At 36.8% G+C, this 21,149-nt stretch overlaps 1 protein-coding gene across 2 annotated transcripts in view; it reads left to right on the top strand.

Moving 5' to 3' along the window:
* TBK1 (TANK binding kinase 1) overlaps positions 1-21,149 on the top strand; it is a 38,948-nt gene that overhangs the window by 3,952 nt on the left and 13,847 nt on the right. For both annotated transcript variants that reach the window (XM_022571631.3, XM_089920966.1), the window contains exons 3-8: positions 2,718-2,858; positions 6,573-6,702; positions 8,779-8,960; positions 13,393-13,553; positions 16,462-16,572; positions 19,943-20,122. In XM_022571631.3, coding sequence (XP_022427339.1) covers positions 2,718-2,858; positions 6,573-6,702; positions 8,779-8,960; positions 13,393-13,553; positions 16,462-16,572; positions 19,943-20,122 — 905 coding nt within the window. The remainder of the gene's footprint in view (positions 1-2,717; positions 2,859-6,572; positions 6,703-8,778; positions 8,961-13,392; positions 13,554-16,461; positions 16,573-19,942; positions 20,123-21,149) is intronic.

A 21,149-nucleotide genomic window follows, 5' to 3' on the forward strand; every position in this document is an offset into this window, starting at 1 on the left:
TAGCAAGGTGGTATTGGAAGGAACGTAAATTAGAAACTGATGGAGTGACAGGTAGTCAGTAGTGATAGGAATTGAGGGAGGCATAAAGTGCCTGGCACTAGTAAATATCTCACATTTTCTGATCCTCTTTCCTTACGTAGATATCCAGTGTCCTTCATGTAAGTGCCTACACTTAGCAGGCACTCTGTAAATGCTTGTTGACTGAAAGAATAAATGAGTGAATGAGGACAGAGTAGACTACTGTCCTGAAGTTCTTCTTCAAAGGAAGTAAAACTGTTCTTTATCCACTATAGTTTGAAAGCTTCAAATAAGGATTTGAGAGGCATAAGAACTGACTTAAAATATTGCTAACACCCAGTTTAGTATTCAGTCCCTAGCAGTCTTCCCTGGGATGTGTTTTGAGAAACCATGTTTGTTCTCAGTGACATCAATTTCAAGGGTTTAGGACTATACCCCCCAAATCCTGCTTGCCCTTAATAACTGTTTGTTCAAGCATCTTTAACTATATTAGCTAAACCCTTTTATGTTACTGCTCAGAGTGACCCGGTCCCTAAGTTTACTATTTGTTATTCAAAGTATATTACTTACTTAATCTGTCTCTTTTTCATTAATTTGCCTTGAGCTGCTACTGTGTGTGGACGGGTGTATACGTGTGTGATAACTGAGGTGAAGTTAAAGGGGAGAGAGCTGTAGGAAGGACATGTTGACCTGCACGTTGTATATATATGTACACGTGCATCTCTGAATATTATTCATCATGCTTTGACTTAGAGACAGTGACCGATAGGTGACTGTGCAGTTGAATAGAGGGACAATGGGACATTCCCACACATATCCCAGTGATCTCACAGGTATGATGTAGACTACAAAAGGCGGGAAAATACTGGCCTGGGTCATAGTGGGTACATTGCAACATTGTGTTCTTTTCCCTGCTTGCTCCTCTGTTAGGATCCTCCTAATTTCAGACTAAGTTTGTGACAGGTGTCCTCAAGAAAAATCTCTCTGTTGCGTGGTATAGATTTGGCAGTGTCCTTACCCCGGCTGATCAAATGGGAAAACAGTGTAGTTGAGCTCTAGTTAAGTTGTTCCATTTTCATACTGTCTGAAAACAGTCAATGGGTCTTCTCCTCTGGAAAGAATATATGGGTATTTGGTGTGGGGGAAGCGGGGGAGAGAGTGGGGAGTGATCACATAACACAGGTGGTGGTCTCCAAAGAGGGATCTTGAAGAGTGAGACTGTGATGCAGCTAAATGGTTTTAAGAAGAAGATTATGAAATTCTGAGGTGAGGGGAAGAGGGTGATGGCTGTAGGTGGTGAAGCTGTGTGAGAAGCTGTAGAGAGGGCTTCAAAGCAGGAAGAGCACAGAGGTCCTAAAAGACAGAGACCCATGAAACATCTTTAGGCAGGGCATGCTTGAACCCCGAGCTCATAGGAGAAACGAATAGTCTCTCCACTAACTCCAGGCAAGTTCAACCTTGGATTGTGTGAAAAGTAAGGTTAAATTCAGAGAATCTGGCCTGAGTGGTTGGAAAGAGGTGGGAGGGTCTGGAAGAGAGCCTCAAAGAAAGGTTAATTAAATGAAGACCATGACAATGTAATGTTTACCTGAAATTTAGCATGTATTTTGTACCTCTAGGATTCCCTCCCAACTATGGCTGCATTGTAATTCTGTGTTTAATCTACTTCAGTATGCCATGAGAGAGTGAGAGTTGGGGTGCTGCCGGAGCTTTGGTAGAGGAAAGGAAGTGTCTTTGATCCTTTAGAAATGATCTGCTAAGCAACAATCTGCCCTAGTCCTCTAGGTGAAGTTGCAGAAGGTTGCCCGAGGCAGCAGTGGTGCAGTCCAATGAGGATGGTCTGCTTTAACCTTATTCTCAAATCCCAGCCCCCCCACACATACATACACATTCTGTCCAGCTAGGGAATCTTTTTTTTTTTTTTTTTTTTTTTTTTTTTGTGGTACGCAGGCCTCTCACTGTTGTGGCCTCTCCCGTTGCGGAGCACAGGCTCCGGACGCGCAGGCTCAGCGGCCATGGCTCACGGGCCCAGCCGCTCTGCGGCATGTGGGATCTTCCCGGACCGGGACATGAACCCGTGTCCCCTGCATCGGCAGGCGGACTCTCAACCACTGCGCCACCAGGGAAGCCCCCAGCTAGGGAATCTTAAAGTTAGTTGCCTTACTTTGAGATTCTTACTAAAAATTGCATATGTGGAATATAATTTTTAATCTTTCATTTCCTACTTTGATTAGTTTAAAATTGTTAGGCCCTGGAGAAACCCTTGTGAGTTTCACTTTCTATTTCTTATTCAAAATACACATTCACATTTGGTACTGTTAGAGCTCTTCTGATATGTAAATGACTATCTTTGCCACGTGTATCATAAGGAAGCTTTATGATATGAAATATATAAATAAAGGAAGCTTTATTTATATATATATAAATATAGAGAGAGAGAGGAAGCTTTATTTATAATATGAAAAAAATAGCCTTTTCTACATTCCAAAGCATTCAATTTGAAAGAAATACTGAACAGTTGATTGATTTATTTCAGCTTAAAACAAAAAGGTCAGGAGTCCTAGTACAAATTACCTAATGCTTAAAAATATTCAGGGTGTTCTATAAAAAAGATAAATTGCCGTATATCTAGTGCTAATGCTACCTTTTGTATCTTCTTTATAATATTATAAATAAATAAATTTCTCTCTTTTTCTTAGAAAACTGGTGACTTATTTGCTATCAAAGTATTTAATAACATAAGCTTTCTTCGTCCAGTGGATGTTCAAATGAGAGAATTTGAAGTGTTAAAAAAACTCAACCACAAAAATATTGTCAAATTATTTGCTATTGAAGAGGAGGTAAGTAGTCAAGCTTTAATTAACGGTGTCATGTTTATTGTAGTTATTATGATTCGGGAGAAATAATCTAATATAAAAATTGTTTTATAAACAGTGGACTGTTTAATGGTGAAAATTAGGGCTTATACCACCAAATATTTATTCTCAAAGATTCTTGAATAGCTATAACAATGGAAATGAAGTCTCATGGAATCAGAAAAAGTAGTATAAGAAATAAAAGAATATAGAATATGGTTACTGGTATTATAACTAAAAACAAAAGCTAAAGTTAAATTGAAATAATTATATAAGGATCAAGAAGAAAGTCAAATAGTACAAAGAAGGCTTTATAAAGAATAAAAATCCTTGGAATCCAGAGAGTGATATATGAAGTCCAGTTGTAAAAGACAGAATTGATTTTAGTGGGAAACAGTGAAAATAAAAATGTCATTAGAAAAATATAAATCCTGTTAGTGTGGGTAATCAATAAAATTACACCTTTTGAAAAACAGTTTGGCAGCTTATACTCCTCATACCAGTGATTTCATTTTTTTTTTTTTTTGCGGTACGCGGGCCTCTCACTGTTGTGGCCTCTCCCATTGCGGAGCACAGGCTCCGGAAGCGCAGGCTCAGCGGCCATGGCTCACGGGCCCAGCCGCTCCGCGGCATGTGGGATCTTCCTGGACCAGGGCACGAACCCGTGTCCCCTGCATCAGCAGGCGGACTCTCAACCACTGCATCACCAGGGAAGCCCCAGTGATTTCATTTTTAGTGATTACTTCTTAGGAAGTAATCAGAAGTGTAAATTATAATTTTATGCACAAAAATGTTCATTGCTGCCCTGTTTATAATAAAGAATGGTTAAATAAGTTAGAATGTTTGGCTAGTCACCCAGAGTTAGCTACACTCGAGGTTAAGAGCATAGCCCTCCAGACTGCCAAGTCTGTTCAAAACTTCTGATGCAAGCTGCAGAGGAGTTTGGCAAACCCTGCAGGTAGATAGAGAAGTCCCCACCAGACTGCACATTGAGACACGAGCTGCAGGTTCAGGAGTCGCCAGGGCTATCTTCCCTTAAGACCAACTGGCTATCCAGTCGGGGCTTCCCATGACTGCCCTCACATTTGATAATTTGCTAGAATGTTGAATGACTCACAGAACTCAGGTAAGCACTGTACGGTTGATTCTTGAACAGCACAGGTTTGAGCTGCCTGGGTCCACTTAAAAATGTGCGTTTTTTCCACTAAATCTGTACTACAGTACTACACAATCCGAGGTTGATTGAATCTGTAGGTACGGAACCACAGATACAGTAAAGTTATGTGTAGATTTTCGACTGTGCAGAGGGTCAGCGCCCCAACCCCTGCTTTGTTCAAGGGTCAACTGTACTTACATTATAATTTATATTTTAGTATAGCAAAAAGATATAAATCAGAACTAGCCAAAGGAAGAGATCCATAGGGCCATAGGGCAGAATATAGGAGGGTTCCAAACATGAATCTTCCTTATCCTCAGGGATACATTATCCTCTTGGCATTGATGTATGGCAATACGCACAGAGTATTGCCAACCCTGGAAGCTCACCTGAGCCTTTGGTGTGCAGAGTTTTTATTGGGGCTCAATCACATACTGCCTGCATGGCTGACCTGTAGTCAGCCCTTCCCATAGGTTCTGATAATACTTTTAGCCTCCATTTCCTCTGGAAGTTGGAACGGATGTGCATGTCCAAAATCCCCATCATAAATCACATTGTTAGACTGTCACATGGCCAAAACCCACAGACAAAGACACTTCTAGCAGATAGGACATTCTAGAAGCCTAGCAAATCACCTCCCAGTAGCCAAGGGCAATGACCAGACCTCTCTGGCTAAAATTAATTCTTTACTACACAGTAGTTAAGCAGTAATAAAGAGAGATATTTAACAAATTTCAATCACCTGGGAGCATGCTTGTGTATAATGTTCTGTGAGAAAATCAGTATTAAAAGTATATATGCAGTGTGATCTTTTTCTTTTTTTAATTTTTTAAATTAATTTATTTATTAATTTATCTTGGGCTGTGTTGGGTCTTCGTTTCTGTGCAAGGGCTTTCTCTAGTTGTGGCAAGCGGGGGCCACTCTTCATCGCGGTGTGCAGGCCTCTCACTATCGGGGCCTCTCTTGTTGCGGAGCACAGGCTCCAGACGCGCAGGCTCAGTAGTTGTGGCTCACGGGCCCAGTTGCTCCGCGGCAGGTGGGATCTTCCCAGACCAGGGCTCGAACCCGTGTCCCCTGCATTAGCAGGCAGATTCTCAACCACTGCACCACCAGGGAAGCCCTGCAGTGTGATCTTGATATATACAGTATGGTATACAAAGTGTTAATGTGTCTGTAATATGATTTGATGCATAGAAAAAAGACTGAAAGGAAACATACCAAAATATTAACATAATTATCTCTGGGTGATGGGATTATGGGTATTTCTCAAATTTTCAATTCATCAGCATTCAATTATTTCATTTTTTCAAAACAACAGTTTTTTAAAAAATTATTTCTTTTATACTACTCAATCGTAGAGAAATTTAAAATATTTTATGGGTATATATTGGGGATATGTAGAAAGAATTATAAAAGGAAGGAAGAATTGAAAGTTGGAGATGAATACTGGATTTAAGTCTCATTCATATTTTTGAGTTTCTGAAATGAGCATGTATCTTATAATCAGTGTGTATTTGTAATTTGGTAATACTTCTTTTTCTCTATAAAGCTGTTATTAAATTGATGATGTATCTTATATTCAGTGGTACATTAAAATTAAGGTTTAAAACAAATCAGCAGCTCAGATTCATATGAGCAGACTAGAACTTTGCTGCAAGAGGACGACTCAACTATTCTGCCACCTATTTATTTTTAAGGCTAGAACTCTGGGAACTCCTTGGCAGTGCAGTGGTTAGGGCTTCACGCTTCCACTGTAGGGGGCACGGGTTCGATCTCTGGTCGGGGAACTAAGATCCCGCAGGCTGCAAGGCGTGGCCAAAAAAAGGTCTAGAACTCCATTCTTTGAAGTAAAAGTGCTTGTCACAGGAAGAATTTCAAGCTTAAGAGATTTGTTAGAAGAACTAATATCCTAAATAAATGTACGTTATGTATTAGAAATTAAACATAATTTTGAAAGAATCATTATTACATTGTAGCAGTGAATTTCTAATTAGACTTGCTGTGGTTTGTCTTCAAAGACAAACCCAGTTTTTTTTTTTTAATTTATTTATTTTTGGCTGCGTTGGGTCTTTGTTGCTGTGTGCGGGCTTTCTCTAGTTGTGGCGATCAGGGGCTACCTTTTGTTGCGGTGTGTGGGCTTCTCATTGCGGTGGCTTTTCTTGTTGCAGAGCACAGGCTGTAGGAGCACAGGCTTCAGTAGTTGTGGCATGCAGCCTCAGTAGTTGTGGTGCACGGTCTTAGTTGCTCTGTGGCATGTGGGATCTTCCCGGACCAGGGCTCGAACCCGTGTCCCCTGCATTGGCAGATTCTTAACCACTGCACCACCAGGGAAGCCCGACAAATCCAATTTTAATACGAATTTAGAAGATGTTAATTCTCATCTGTACAGTCAACAAATATTTAACAAACCCCAGGTAAAAAGCAATTCAAAGTACCTTCATTATTGTAGTAAATCCAACTTTTAAATGAAATCAGGTAAGTATTGGCATATAATAAAAATTTATTTTTTATATTGAGCCCCAATCAGTGATTTTTTTTTTCAGATAACAACGAGACATAAAGTACTTATTATGGAATTTTGTCCATGTGGAAGTTTATACACTGTTTTAGAAGAACCATGTAATGCCTATGGACTACCAGAGTCTGAATTTTTAATTGTTTTGCGAGATGTGGGTATGTTTATTTATATGATTATATATGTGTGTATATATAACTTAATGACATAAGAATTTTTAAAAATAAATTTCTTAAATTCAAAGCCAAAGACCTTTATGGAGTGCTTTCTTAGATATGACACCAAAAGCGCAAGTACAAAAAGAAAAAAGATAAGTTTCATCAACATTAAAAACTTTTGTGTTTCAAAGGACAACATCAAGTAAAAAGACAACCCATAAAATGAGAGAAAATATTTGCAAACCGTACGTCTGATGAGGAATTTTTATCCCAACAAAACAATAAAAAGACAACCCAGTTTAAAAATGGGCAAAGGATTTGATAGACATTTCTCCAAACAAGATATACAAATGGCCAGCAAGTATATAGAAAGGTCATTAGTCGTTAGAGAAATACCAGTCAAAACAATTAAGAGCTGCCACTACATACCCACTAGGATGGCTAAAATCAAGAAGACAAAACAGAACCAAGTGTTGGCGAGGCTGTGGAGAAATTGAACCCCTCATATACCGTTGGTGGTGGTGTAAAAATGTGCAGCCTCTTTGGACAACAGTCTGACAGTTCCTCAAAAGGTTAATAAACAGAATTACCATATGACTTAGCAATTCCGCTAGTAGGTATTTATCTAAAAGAGTTTAAAATCCACACAAAAACTTGTACACCAGTATTTATAATAACAAAAAAAAAAGGAAGTAGCCCAGTATCCATCAACTGATGAATAGGTAAACAAAATGTGGTATATCCATACAATGGAATATTATTTGTTCATTACAAGAGTGAAGTAGTGATACATGCTATAATATGGATATAACTTGAAAAATGCCAGACACAAAAGGCCACAATATTTGTATGATTCCATTTACGTGAAATGTCCGGAATAGGCAGATCCATAGAGACAGAAAGCAGAGTAATGGTGGTCAGGGCCTTGAGGGGAGGGTGGAGCCGAGGAGTGACTGCTAATAGACGTGGGGTTCTTTTTGGCGTAATGGAAATGTTCTGAAATTGGTGGTGATGGTTGTACACTCTGTGACTCTTAACTACTTTAAAAAATGAGTTTTATGATATGTAGATTTTATCTCAACAAAGCTGTTATTAAAAAAAATATATGGCAACCAAAGGGAATAATATCTTCTTGGAAGGAAATGAATCAGTATTTGAAGAATAGGAAAAGCCCAGTGATAAAGTATGAGGTTAGTGGGAATTCTTGAACTTGACACTGGAAGCAGTAGAGACTACTTAGGTGAGGGTGAAATGAAAAAGAAGCAATATGTGCTATAGCCTAGTAAATCAAATAGAAGTTATAGATGATTGATGCCTTCCTAAGTATACTGGTAGTTCTGAGCTTTCGTAATTGAATGTTGATACCCCTAAACTTATTTTTATATGTCATGCTTGGACATTCATTTATCAGCTGTCAAACAAATGTTTCAGACTATCACTCTGTGACATTGCATGTCAGTTAGCCCAAACAGCTTAATTTCAGCAGTTTTGCCACCTTTGTCCTTAAAAAAAAAAAAAAAAGAAAGAAAAGAAAATGGCATTTTTAGAAGAGCACTAAGCATATGAGAAATATATTTTTGTGGAAACAAGTCTGACACTTTGCCTCCTTCTATTACTTTTTTTTTTACTATATTATGTATCGAGTCCAGTTTACTCTTTTGTGGAATTTTTTTCCCAAGGTAAAAATGTAAAATTGTGGTGAAAGATTATCTTTCTTGGGAATCTTCATTCTTAAGTTTAAGCAGATGGCCCACAGGTATATAACCAAAAGTAATTCTGGAGGTCATAGGCTTAAGACTGTTGTGTTCCATTTTCTTGATAGTGTTTAAGAGAGATTGGACTCTTCCTTAGACCATATTGGTCCTCATCATTCTAAAACTCCTCATTACTCAAACATGGAATACAAAATATAAGTATAATCTGTTACTTCTTTGATTAAAATGACTTTGGACCAACTTATGTAAAAACTTACACTGAGTGAAAATGAATTAATGTTAATTAGTGAGTCTGATGCACACATACATATGCATAGATACCTACATTATGATTTCCTGTGTTTTATATTTATTGTTGAAGTGGGTGGAATGAATCATCTCCGAGAAAATGGCATAGTTCACCGTGATATTAAGCCAGGAAATATCATGCGTGTAATAGGGGAAGACGGACAGTCTGTGTACAAACTCACAGATTTTGGTGCAGCTAGAGAATTAGAAGATGATGAGCAGTTTGTTTCTCTGTATGGCACAGAAGAATATTTGGTAAGTCATGTATCACTAATAATTTTATTTAAAGAAGTTGGATATATTGTAAATATGGATAATTGGTCAACCAGTTCACTATGAAATGTCAACTTTTATGGCAAAAATTAAATTTTCTATTCTAATGAATATGGTTTGTAATGAGGTATTAAATATCGGTTTCTCAGGGGGTTATTTCTGTTAAAAATTCGTACAAGTTTTATAATAATCTTAAATAATTTTACTGATGTTATTCATCTGTATTAAAAGAAAGAACTGTCTGTACACTCCAGAAACATCTAACTAGTAAAGGCTTCCTTATTTGGAACAGAGCAGTTAATACATTACAAGCTTGTTATAGTACTCTTCCCTGTAGAGGAAACTTCATTATAATTCTGAAGCAGAAGATTCTCTTCAGGGAGGTTGGTTATTGAAAGACAAAAAGAATAGTTGTTAGAAACACACATAAAATTGAATGCCTCTAAAAGATCTAATTTGAAATGCTAGAAAACTAGAAAAGCTCTGTGGTTGAAACAGATTATGTAGGTGTGTTTGTATGAAGTTAGTAAACATTTGAAACACTTAAGAAAAGACACTGAAAAATAAGTATATTTAACATGTAATCAGGAAGTTTATAATATACAGCTATCACTAATTGCTCATGGCTCTGGGTTTTGTTTTAAAAGTCTTAGAATCTGTGACTTTTTTTCCAACTGGATTCTGCCATTGTAATCTTATAACATGAATAAAGTCTACCTGGCCCCATAGCTTTATTCAGATTATACTAAGTCTGGCATGAATTAAGATGTCTTGTTCTATCAATATATCTCCCCAAATTAATCTACTATATTTTGATAGTCTTTATTAAGAATACCTAAAAATGAAAAAAAAAAAAAAAGAATACCTAAAAATGGATTACATTCATCCAACAGTTATTTAGGTACCAGGCACTGTTCTAGGAACTGGGACTTCTGTGATGAACCAAATGTACATGATTTCTGCTCTTATGGAACCCACAATCTAGTGAGGACAACAGACAAGTAAATAAGATAAATTCAGATAACTAAAGTGTTGGAAAGACAATATTAGGTAATAAAATAGTGACTAGCAGGAAGAAGATAGCTGGGGGAAGCCTCCTTTCAGTCCTAAGTGAACTGACACTTAAATGATAAAAAGAAGCAAGCCATGCAGAGATTTGGGGGAAAAGCATTACAAGCAACTGCAAAGGCCTAGAAATAAGAATGACCTTGGATGTTTGAGAAACAGAGAGGATGACAGAATAGCTGCAATTTAGTGAGTGAAGAGGCAGGTGGTAGGAGTTGGAATTGGAGAAGTAAGCAGAAGGCAGCCAGAGCATACAGGCTAGTGGTTTTACCGTGTATGATCGCCCCCTTTTTATAATAAATGTTTTACAATGTTCTTTTCAGTATCTTAAAATGAAATTCTTAGATAATATAATCACCTGCATACCTAATTAAAAGAATAGCATAGTATCAATAATAATATAAAGGAAAATATAATAAAATCATAGATAGTTAATATGTAAAAGTTTAGGAGCACCTTCACTGGCAGAAAACGTAAGTAATCGGACGCTTTCACCTGTATGTAATAACACCTCCAGTGCACGTGCAGTGATAACTTGTATGTTGTATTGGTGAGTCACATATCACAGGTGTTGTGTTGTCACTGACATGATTTTCCAAAGCAGTGAATAATTCTTGATAAAGTTTCTAACTAAACAAAGTAGATTTACATGTACTGCATTCCTGTAGCTGCAAAAATACTTTGTTTACTTTATGTACAAAAATACATTGTTTATATATAAAACAAACTGAGATCATTATAAACCTCTTTCCTGCACAAATATCCGGCAAGATATTCAAAAGTCATGCAAAATGTCAGAAGCTTATTTTTCAGAACTGTTTCATATTTGACAGGATGTCTCTCATCTCTGGTCTCTGCCCACTAAATACCAGTAGCCCTTCCCAGTTACTGTGATAACCAAAAAAACCAAACAGCAGTACAGTACTAGCGTTCATGAGGTTGATCCCTATTACCAACTGTCAGTCTTTCACATATTCTCCTAGGACCACAGGTTAGCTTTTGCCTCTAACAGACTTTTAAAATGGAAAGAACAAAACATTTAAACATTATTTAAATTATTAAATAAATTTACTCCAAGTCCATGCTGTTCTCTTGGCTAAAATTTTACTCGGATCTATTTTTCCTATTTCAGATTATGCCCAGCCCTGTTTTCTAATACAGTACACCACAGTTATAAAATGAGACACATAATGGCCTGAAGCTCAGCAATCTAGAAATATTTATGTATTTAAATGAAAACTTTTCTCATTTTGGAATTCCCAGACCAGATGTTGAATCTTCTCCTTTTTGTGTGTTAAAGACCAAAGGAAACACCAGCTTTTTTTCTTCTGCCATTTTTAATATGATGGCTATCTTAATAATATCTGAGAACTTGCAGTAGGTTTGTCCTTATGCTCCTATCTCAGATGCAGACACCCAGGCCCAGTAATACTGATCCCTACACAAGTACAAGTAGCACATTTGAGAGAGAGCCACTGGGCACAGATACGTCACACCAGCATGTGTCAGGCCACAATCAGTCCGTCACTGCCCAGGGAAGGCCTTCCAGCTGTACCAATTAGTGTATTATTGCACCATTTGAGGAGATCCCCCTTTGTCTTCTTCTAGAATCGCTGTATCTCCTCTTCCCAGGTTGGCGGCCTCATGTTCCAGAAGATATCAGGCATGTCCAGGTACTCTTGGCCTCTTCACAGCACCTTGATGCACTAAGTACTGGCTGCTGGGTCAAAGGTCTGGCCAGCGCTTCTTTGGCCAGTAGTTGCTTTAGGTGCTCTGCCACAGAACCAGCAAGACCACTCAGCCCCCGTGTGTCTGGTAGGCATGTTGGGACACTCACTTAAGCTCCTCATGCTTATCACCTCTTCTGATTTCTCATTAAAATGTATTTCCCAAAAGAGGCCACCCATCCCCCCAAAAAATAATAATCCAGGGCTTGTGACCCTTTGAGAGTCAGATTCATAAACTGCATCATTTAGAAACACCCTCCCAGCACTGTTATCTGCATGGGTTCCCAGTCCCTTGGGTCACTGCCAAATACCACAATGTCGTAAGGCATTGTTTTCGTTTGGCATCATTTTGGAGATGACTCTACTTTGATCGAGAGTACACTCTTGTAGCTTTATCTTCGAAAAATCTTTTAAGTTCCAGCGCATAACTAACATAAAGACAAATGTCACGAGGCTAAGCATATATGACCTCTGGTTGTCCTCTGCAGAGCTTTATGTCCATCACAGTCTCTGTCTGGATCTGTAAGCTCCTAAGCCATGCCCTCTAAGTTCCACCTGTTCTCCACAACTGTATCATAGTGTATTCTGTGCTTAAGGACGTGTGTTTAACATCAGACCAGCTACTTGTCTCAGTTGCTGTATCCCCCAGTGTACCTAGTCAGGCTAGTCCTCTGAATTAATTCTAGAAAATTAAATTTTCATCTCAGAGCCTATATGACTTGCTCAGCTGGATTGCATGTGAGAGATGAGGGAGAGGAGTCAAGGCTGCCTGATATGTTTTGGGTATGAGCGACTGGGTAGATGATGGTACCATTTACTTAAAGGATAAAGATTAGAAGGAAACAGGTTTGAGTCGGAAGACCAAGGATCTATTTTGGATACCTTAAATTTAAGCTACCTTTTAGACATTCAAGAAAACAGTAGGATATATGAATCCAGAGCCCAGGACAAGAGATAGTTTGGGGGGTTAAAGGATATAGGTAATATTTAATGCCATAGGCTTGAATGGGAGATGAGGAAATAAGGCAGTTGTAAGTGTGGACAGCTATTTTGAGTTTTGCTATGGAGGGAAGCAGAGATTTGGGTGATAGCTACAAGGGGATGTAGGGTCTATTTAGGTTTTTTTTTTTTTAATGGGAGATATTAAAGCATGTGTGTAAGCTGAAAGGAATGACCCATACGAAGGGAAATTGATGCATAAAATAAAAGTGGTAGTTACAGGAATTGATTTCTAGAATTGGTGAGATGATATGATGGGCCCCATAATACAGATGGAAAAGTTAGCCTTAGATAGGAGCAGTTCCATTATAACTGGAAAGTAGGCTTAGCTCTGGACACAGATTCAGGTAGGTTGGTATTTGGTAACAGACATAAGGGAGAGTTGATCTCTGATTTCTTCCATTTCTTCATTGAATTATGAAGTGAGGTCATGAAAATTGAGGGTCGAAGGAGACGGTGTTGGAGGTTTGAGGAGAACGGGCAAGATGTGAAATAGCCTCTTCAGATTGGGAAAGTGAAATAATTAGGAAAATATAATAGAATTTCCAAGCATCATTGAATACCCATTTTTGTGTAATGTATTATAGAACATAAGTTAGCAGCTTTTTCTTTTCTTTTTAAAGCATCCTGATATGTATGAGAGAGCAGTGCTGAGAAAAGATCATCAGAAGAAATATGGAGCGACTGTTGATCTTTGGAGCATTGGGGTAACATTTTACCATGCAGCTACTGGATCACTGCCATTTAGACCATTTGAAGGGCCGCGTAGGAATAAGGAAGTGATGTAAGTGGTTTCTCCATCTAAAATTAGAAATAATTTTTTAAATGTATCTCTATCTTATTTTGTTTTATCATGTTAGAGGGGTACGCTACTGAAAATTGATCTAGCCATCATTTCTGATATTTTAAGCTATTCGGTTTTTTAATAAGAATGCAGCCTTATCAAAGTGCATAGGCATACTGTTTCATACCATGTTTAACTATCTTATGTACAAAGTATAAATGGCATCCAGTCTTTGATCCGTATTAAAAATATACTGCTTTCTGGAGTTTATTTCAATGTACTGTATATTTAGTTTTCTGTGTCCTTATCAGGCTTTTTCCTCCATGTAACCAAAAAAAAAAAAAAAAATAGAACTTCTGTGGAGTACTAGAACCATTACTGGATCAAAAAGAAATACAGGGGCTTCCCTGGTGGCGTAGTGGTTGGGAGTCCACCTGCCGATGCGGGGGACGTGGGTTCGTGCCCCGGTCCCGGGGGTCCCGCATGCCCGCGGAGCGGCTGGGCCCATGGGCCATGGCTGCTGGGCCTGCGCGTCCGGAGCCTGTGCTCCGTGGTGGGAGGGGCCGCAGCGGTGAGGGGTCCGCGTACCGCGAAAAAAAAAGAAATACGGTTCTTACCCTGAACTGACCTGATTTCTTTAACCATTTCAAAAATAACGTTTAATGTAATATTACATTTTTTTCGTGTTGCAGTTTCAGTCCAAAGCCTGAATGCATTTTACTAGTACATTATACATTTATGTACTGACATAATTATTAGGAAATAATTACTGTGTACAGAGTCACTACTGTAAACCAAATAATGGAAGAAAAGAGGGATGGATTTTTAGATGTGAAATCTATTATAAAATTCATCCATACATTGGCCACACTTTTTATTTTAAAATAAATTAGTGAATGACCTTGCCTTATGAGAAACAGCCAACCTATGTACACATAAAACTATGAGGTTATGATTGTTTGGTTTAGTGAAGTAACTCACTTGACAGCCTAACATGTTCAACCATTCTTTTAGATCTTAACATTTCTCTCAGAACTTTATATGTATGTTTGACCCTGCCCTTTATAAGCAAACATGATAAAGTAATAATCACAACTGTAAAAATACAATCTTTTATCTAATCTCATCTCAGAAAATTAGTAGAAGCATATTTTCTCTTTTGTTTGTTTGCGGAAGTAAACCAGTTCAACTGGTAACGATGACTTTTGCTAAAACCTGGATATCTAAATGTTTTCCAGCAAGGACAGTGTACAAATTCATGGGAAGAAGTTATCCATTACTGTACTGATGATTTTGGTATAGCATCATCTTGAGACTGCTTTACAGCAGTGTCCTTTTTATAAAATCTCTTCATTAATGAAGGCTAAGAGTCAATTTCTGTTTTTCCTCATTAAACATAAAGTGTGTCCAACAATTAATCATGTTTTTATTGTCATAGGTGTTTTAAAGCAGTATCAGCATGTCTTGCTGCCCTAAAAATGGATTAAATAAAAGTGTGATGCTCCCTAATAAAGGAAACATGACTTATAAGCAACTAGGAATACCTGATGATTTTATCTGACCACCATGTGGGCAGATAATACCATTAGAAGTATTTTTTTCTTTATTTGCACAGAAACTCAACTGTTTATGAATACTGATGCTAATGAATGTTCAGAAGCGCTTAAAGAAGTAATAATGACTGTTTTACTTTACTATTGAGTGATGTATTCATCTCACATTATAGGCATGATGATCCCTCAGCATCTCATTTACATGTTACTAAATGTATTTGTATATGGATCTTAACAAAATTAGTTAAGTTTTTTCAAGAATTTATAAGCGTTACCTTGATTAAGAATTCTGTCATTCATTCTATTCACTTCTCTTTTCTTGCATTAATCTCACATATCTCTGCTTATTTCTCCACAGTCAGATGGTTCTCACATGAATGCAACTTATTTTTCACATTAATTTCCTTCTTCTCTGAAAAATCTCTTAAGGCAGAAATCCTGGCTGCCTCTACTGAAGAAGCAGCAAGCGGTCCAAATCAGTTGTACTGGTTTCTTCTGCTGTTTTAAAGAATATATTAATTTGCTCAGGGCACATTTATGTAGACATTAAACAAACCAAAAAAATTATGCCAGAAATAATATTTATAAACTTATGTAAGATTCTGCTGTGTTATGATTTACATTTTCATCTGGAAGGCATGAACCTTGTTTTCCTCTCCTACTTTATGGTTTTGTTTTGGAAAGTGCTGACACCTGAAAGGCTGCCTTGTCTCTATCATTATTAGTATTCTCTAGCTTCCCCATCCATCTCTTTCTTTAAGTCATCTTTATTTTGTCACCTTCCTCAAGAAGCAGATTAAGTTTTGACTTTTAATTTTGGTACACACATCTATTCCTATATGTGTATATATGTTTTCAGTATGCAAAAATTTTCTGTTACTGTGCTATGTGTAGTTTTATCTTTTTTTTTTTTTAAAGAAAGCTATTGTTCATTCTCCAGTAATTTCATGGTCCAGTTGACTGTGCCTTTGGATAATCTGGGTAAGAGGGATTAGATGCTTTTTTTTATGGTCTAGAGATATTCTGTAACATAACTTTTTTTGTGTTTGCTCAATTTTTTCAGATGGAAAAATTAATATTTTTGTTGTGAACATCAAGATGCTGTTTTATGGCACTGTGAGAACCCAAATGAAAATTAATTATGGCATAAGTAAAGTAATCGTACAGCCACTATTCTACTTCAGTCAGTCAGATTCAAAGTATTTTGATTGTTTTATGGATCCTGTGAACATCAATCACAAAGTTTCGTCTAGTAGATAATTGTAGGTGCAACTGAGGAAATATTTTTGCAAAGCCCATTGATAGGCTATGCAGTAACAAACTACTTATTTTAATCTGCTTTTATTCCCCCCAAGGTATAAAATAATTACTGGAAAGCCTTCTGGTGCAATATCTGGAGTACAGAAAGCAGAAAATGGACCAATTGACTGGAGTGGAGACATGCCTGTTTCTTGTAGTCTTTCTCGGTAAATATAGTGTACCCAGTTTTTTTTGCACTTTGGTGTTTGGAATCTTTGTTGACTGAAGTCACAAATACTTAAGCGTAGTTTTGTTTTGTTTTGTTTAATGTTTCAGTAGATATTATTAAACCATATGCCTTGATTCGTGATTTTCATCTTTGGCAATATAAAGATCGATTTGGGTCTATGTAAATAATTTTGCCAGATCTCTTTTAGGACACAGAGCGTACATACATCTTTGAGATTGCTAATCACTGGTCTTGGAATTGCATGCTATGTGGGGATCCAGCTAAGGACCTTGGTATCTCTTGTGCTGACCTTCATAATGACATAGCACAAATAGTGGCACAGATAGGAATAACTAGAGTTCTAAAAAACAAACACTCAAGAAGTTTAATATTATCCTCATTTTCAAAAAGTAATCATATTGTTCAAAGGGTGAGAAATAACAGTTTTCGGGACTTCCCTAGTGGCACAGTGGTTAAGAATCCACCTGCCAATGCGGGGGACACGGGTTTGAGCCCTGGTCTGGGAAGATCCCACATGCTGCGGAGCAACTAAGCCCATGCACCACAACTACTGAAGCCCGCGCACCTAGAGCCAGCCCATGCTCCACAACAAGAGAAGCCACCGCCATGAGAAGCCCGTGCACTGCAACGAAGAGTAGCCCCCGTGAGCCGCAGTTAGAGAAGGTCCGCACACAGCAACAAAGACCCAACGCAGCCATAAATTAATTAATTGATTAATTAATTAAATTTTAAAAAAGAAAGAAAAACAGTTTTCTACTACTTTTTCCAGCATTTCAAATGTTCATATAGGTCTTACTTATTATGGCAGCCAGAACTCAAATTATATATGAATCCTGTTATCACAAAGAGAGATTTAAGGTAAAAGAAATGAAAAGTAGAGAGTAAATTTTTTTTTCTGTTGCTATATCTTTTTTTTTGAAGTATATTTGATTTACAAAGTTGTGTTAATTTGAGAGTAAATTATTAGATTTTACTCTAGAAATAAAGCCAAGACACTCATCAATATTTAGAATTTGTAATTACTGAATTAACTTCTATTTTTCCTGAGTGTAGGAATTGTATAATCCACAAGTGAAAACACACAGGTTATGATTTACTGGCTTAATGCCTTTTATAATCTGTGGGTGCTCTTTGTATTACTTTCAACATATAAGTAAATAAATATATTTATTCAAAATATTTATTTAAACTATATATATATCACAAGCTAATAAAATATGTCCTATCATTTTATATATTGCTGTGAAAACTCATTTAAACTGGTAGTTCCAGTGCTGAAATCATTTTTGAAAACCACTACACTGACAGTTTCATTTTTGTGTGTTACTTAAAGAAAAGTCTCCAGGGCTTCCCTGGTGGCGCTGTGGTTAAGAATCTGCCTGCCAATGTAGGGGACACGGGTTCGATCCCTGGTCCTGGAAGATCCCCACATGCCACAGAACAACTAAGCCCGTGCGCCTCAACTACTGAGCCTGTGCCCTAGAGCCCACGAGTCACAACTACTGAAGCCCAAACACCTAGACCCCGTGCTCCACAACAAGCAAAGCCACTGCAATGAGAAGCCCACACAGCTGCAACAAATAGTAGCCCCCGCTTGCCATGACTAGAGAAAGCCTGCGCGCAGCAAAGAAGACCCAATGCAGCCAAAAATAAATAAAATAAATTAAAAAAAAAAAACAAAAAACTCTCCAAAATAAAATTGTGTCATGCAGCTAGAATTACCAAGAGAAGGTCACTTGATTGGAGAGCAGAAACTTAATATTATAATAGTGATCTGTGTTAAATTTTGATTTGTAAAATACTCATTTTGGAGATCTCAGGCAAAACATAACATTTAAAGGGGTCAGGAAATGAGCACCTGCTGTTTAATAACTATATTGCTGACACTCAGACTCAATAATTTGACAATCTGAACTATATATTGCGTATTTCAGGAGGGTAACAGGCCTTATTTATCTAATTATTCTTTAGCACACCATGTTATAAATTTTTTGATAAAAATTGCTCAGGTATCAGAAAGTATATTATATGATTTTTTTTAATAGTAAGGACTTTAAGTACTACCAATCAGCAATAAAATCAACTACCAAAAATGTAACAACCACAGAAAAAAGATAACCATCCTCTTTCTTATATGTATTAATTAGTCAAGACTGGATAGCCAATGAGAAAAACCTAACTCAGTTCGTTAAAGTGAAACAAGATTTAAGTGAAAAATAGATTGACATTATAATTCAAAGTTCACATGTGTATGTAACTCAGAGCCCAGTGGAATCCTCAGATTCGGACTGTCATCAAGACTTGGTCTCTCAGTTCTGCTTTTCTCTGATTTCTGTTTACTTTCAGCCAGGCTCTTTCCTGGCAGCCACAAGATGGCTGCTGGCATTCCCAGATTAACATTCTCACAGCTTTGGAAGCTCAGTGGAAAGACAGACTTTCTTTCCCGATAGTTTAGCAAATATTTCTGGGTTGATTCTTATTTAACAACTTACATGCTACCACCTGGCCACTTCTGACCAATCATAATCACCAAACCTGGCTGTCATGCCCATCTATGCACAGGGAGTAGAGTTAGAGAGTAGAGAGGTATGGATTCTCTTACAAAATGAGGGAGAATAGATACTTGTTAGGCAAAAATTTTAATGTCCACTGCATACCTTAAAAACTGTTAACAGGCAAGGAATTATTCCAGTGTCTGTCGTGTAGTCAAGAATATATTTTCAAGACTACTTGAAATTCCATAATTGAGTCTATTTAAGCAGATTTTAAAATTCAGTGAAAGCATGAGAAAGAATAAAGGTCCTTCCATTCTTTTTTTTTTTAATGTTTAAGTTTATTAGTCAAAGATTATTCCTAGTTGAATTGGCATTCATTGATTGCTAAATGATTATAGTAATTTTCCTTCCTAAAGAAGTGTACTACAAAAGGCATATGAATTCAACATAAAAAATTACGTATTGGAGTGACGTATTAAAAGGACATTAATGACCCTGAAATTAAACCATTATCTTATCATCATGACCACAGGGTTCCAATCAACTTATCTCACCTGGATAGCATGTATATACAATGTTAGAATATGTTTGGAAAAGTGAGGAAACTTGGGAAGGAGAGAATCAAAGAAAATAATCTGTAAAAGCTAACATAAAAATACCGTAACCCCTGGTTCATTGACAGGCAATATTAAATCAAGGTTACCTGGCTTTCTGAAAAGTTGGCAGATTTTTTACAATTTTAAATTAATCTAATAATAGTTCCTTTGATTTGTTGGTAAATATTATGATTTTGTACCTAGACAGAATATAACACATTCACTCTTCATGTAACTTTTTTCAATACTATTTTAGGGGTCTTCAAGTTCTACTTACCCCTGTTCTTGCAAACATCCTTGAGGCAGATCAGGAAAAGTGTTGGGGTTTTGACCAGTTTTTTGCAGAAACAAGTGATATACTTCACCGGATGATAATTCATGTTTTTTCGCTACAACAAATGACAGCTCATAAAATTTATATTCATAGCTATAATACGTAAGTACCTCTTTATATTTTTTCCTGTACTGTATAATGTCTTGTTATATAATAATTACGTATCTTCATAAATTAGGAGAGGAAGTAGAAAAGATGTCACAGCTTCACAAGAGGTACCCACTTTCTGCTTAGAAGACGTTTGAGTGCTGAGTAAATTCCTTTTCACTTATCTTTGGAGTAAAAGGATTAGTTTTCTAATTTTCTAAAATTTACAGGTAAATTAGCTTGTTCTTACATTGCAAGTTTTACAGGACTATTTTCCTTTCTGTGCTTTCTCTCAAATTACATAATCACATAACTACAAATAGCATTTACTAATAAATGGGCCAGGTTTTATTAAGAATATTGTCCTGTCACTTAAAAAATACTAAAGTGTAAGTCTTAAAGGTAGTTAGTGTAGTTATTACTTGCATGTATGGCATAAAGCCCTTATTGAGTACTAGGGAAATAACCATTTGTTTTATCTTAGAAAAACACATTACACCCATGTGATAAAAATCTACCCATATGATAAAACTACATAACTAAATCACACACATCCTTACATGTGGAACTAGGGAAATCTGAATAAAATAGGTGGATTATACCAGTGTCAAGATCCTGATTGTAGTATTGTACTATACTTATGCAAGATGTTACCATTGGGGGAAACTGAGTAAAAGGTATATAGTGTCTCTCCATATAATTTCTTTCAACTGCACATGAATCTACAAAGATCTCAAAAAAATGTTTTTTAAAATGAAAGGGAAAAAAACATTACACCCTTTCTATATGCCTTAATTGCTGTTTGACAAGACTCAGCAGTTTTGATGCCTCATAAAACTCAAAAAGAGACTTTCACTGATAATTTATTAAGGAATAAAATCAATTAGATGGAATAATATTTTATACATTTTTGTCTAATCTATATCTAACAATATTATAAACATTAAATATAATGTAAATATAATGAATAAAATAGTATTCATATAACGTTAGGTTAAAATATATTTTTCATCTTTATTTTGGTGCTTAATAGCCTGAATAG

Source organism: Delphinapterus leucas, chromosome 11 (genome assembly GCF_059928025.1).
Source record: "Delphinapterus leucas isolate spDelLeu-1000000601 "Yukka" chromosome 11, BTC_Dleu_Yukka2, whole genome shotgun sequence".
In the NCBI taxonomy this organism is placed as follows: domain Eukaryota; kingdom Metazoa; phylum Chordata; class Mammalia; order Artiodactyla; family Monodontidae; genus Delphinapterus; species Delphinapterus leucas.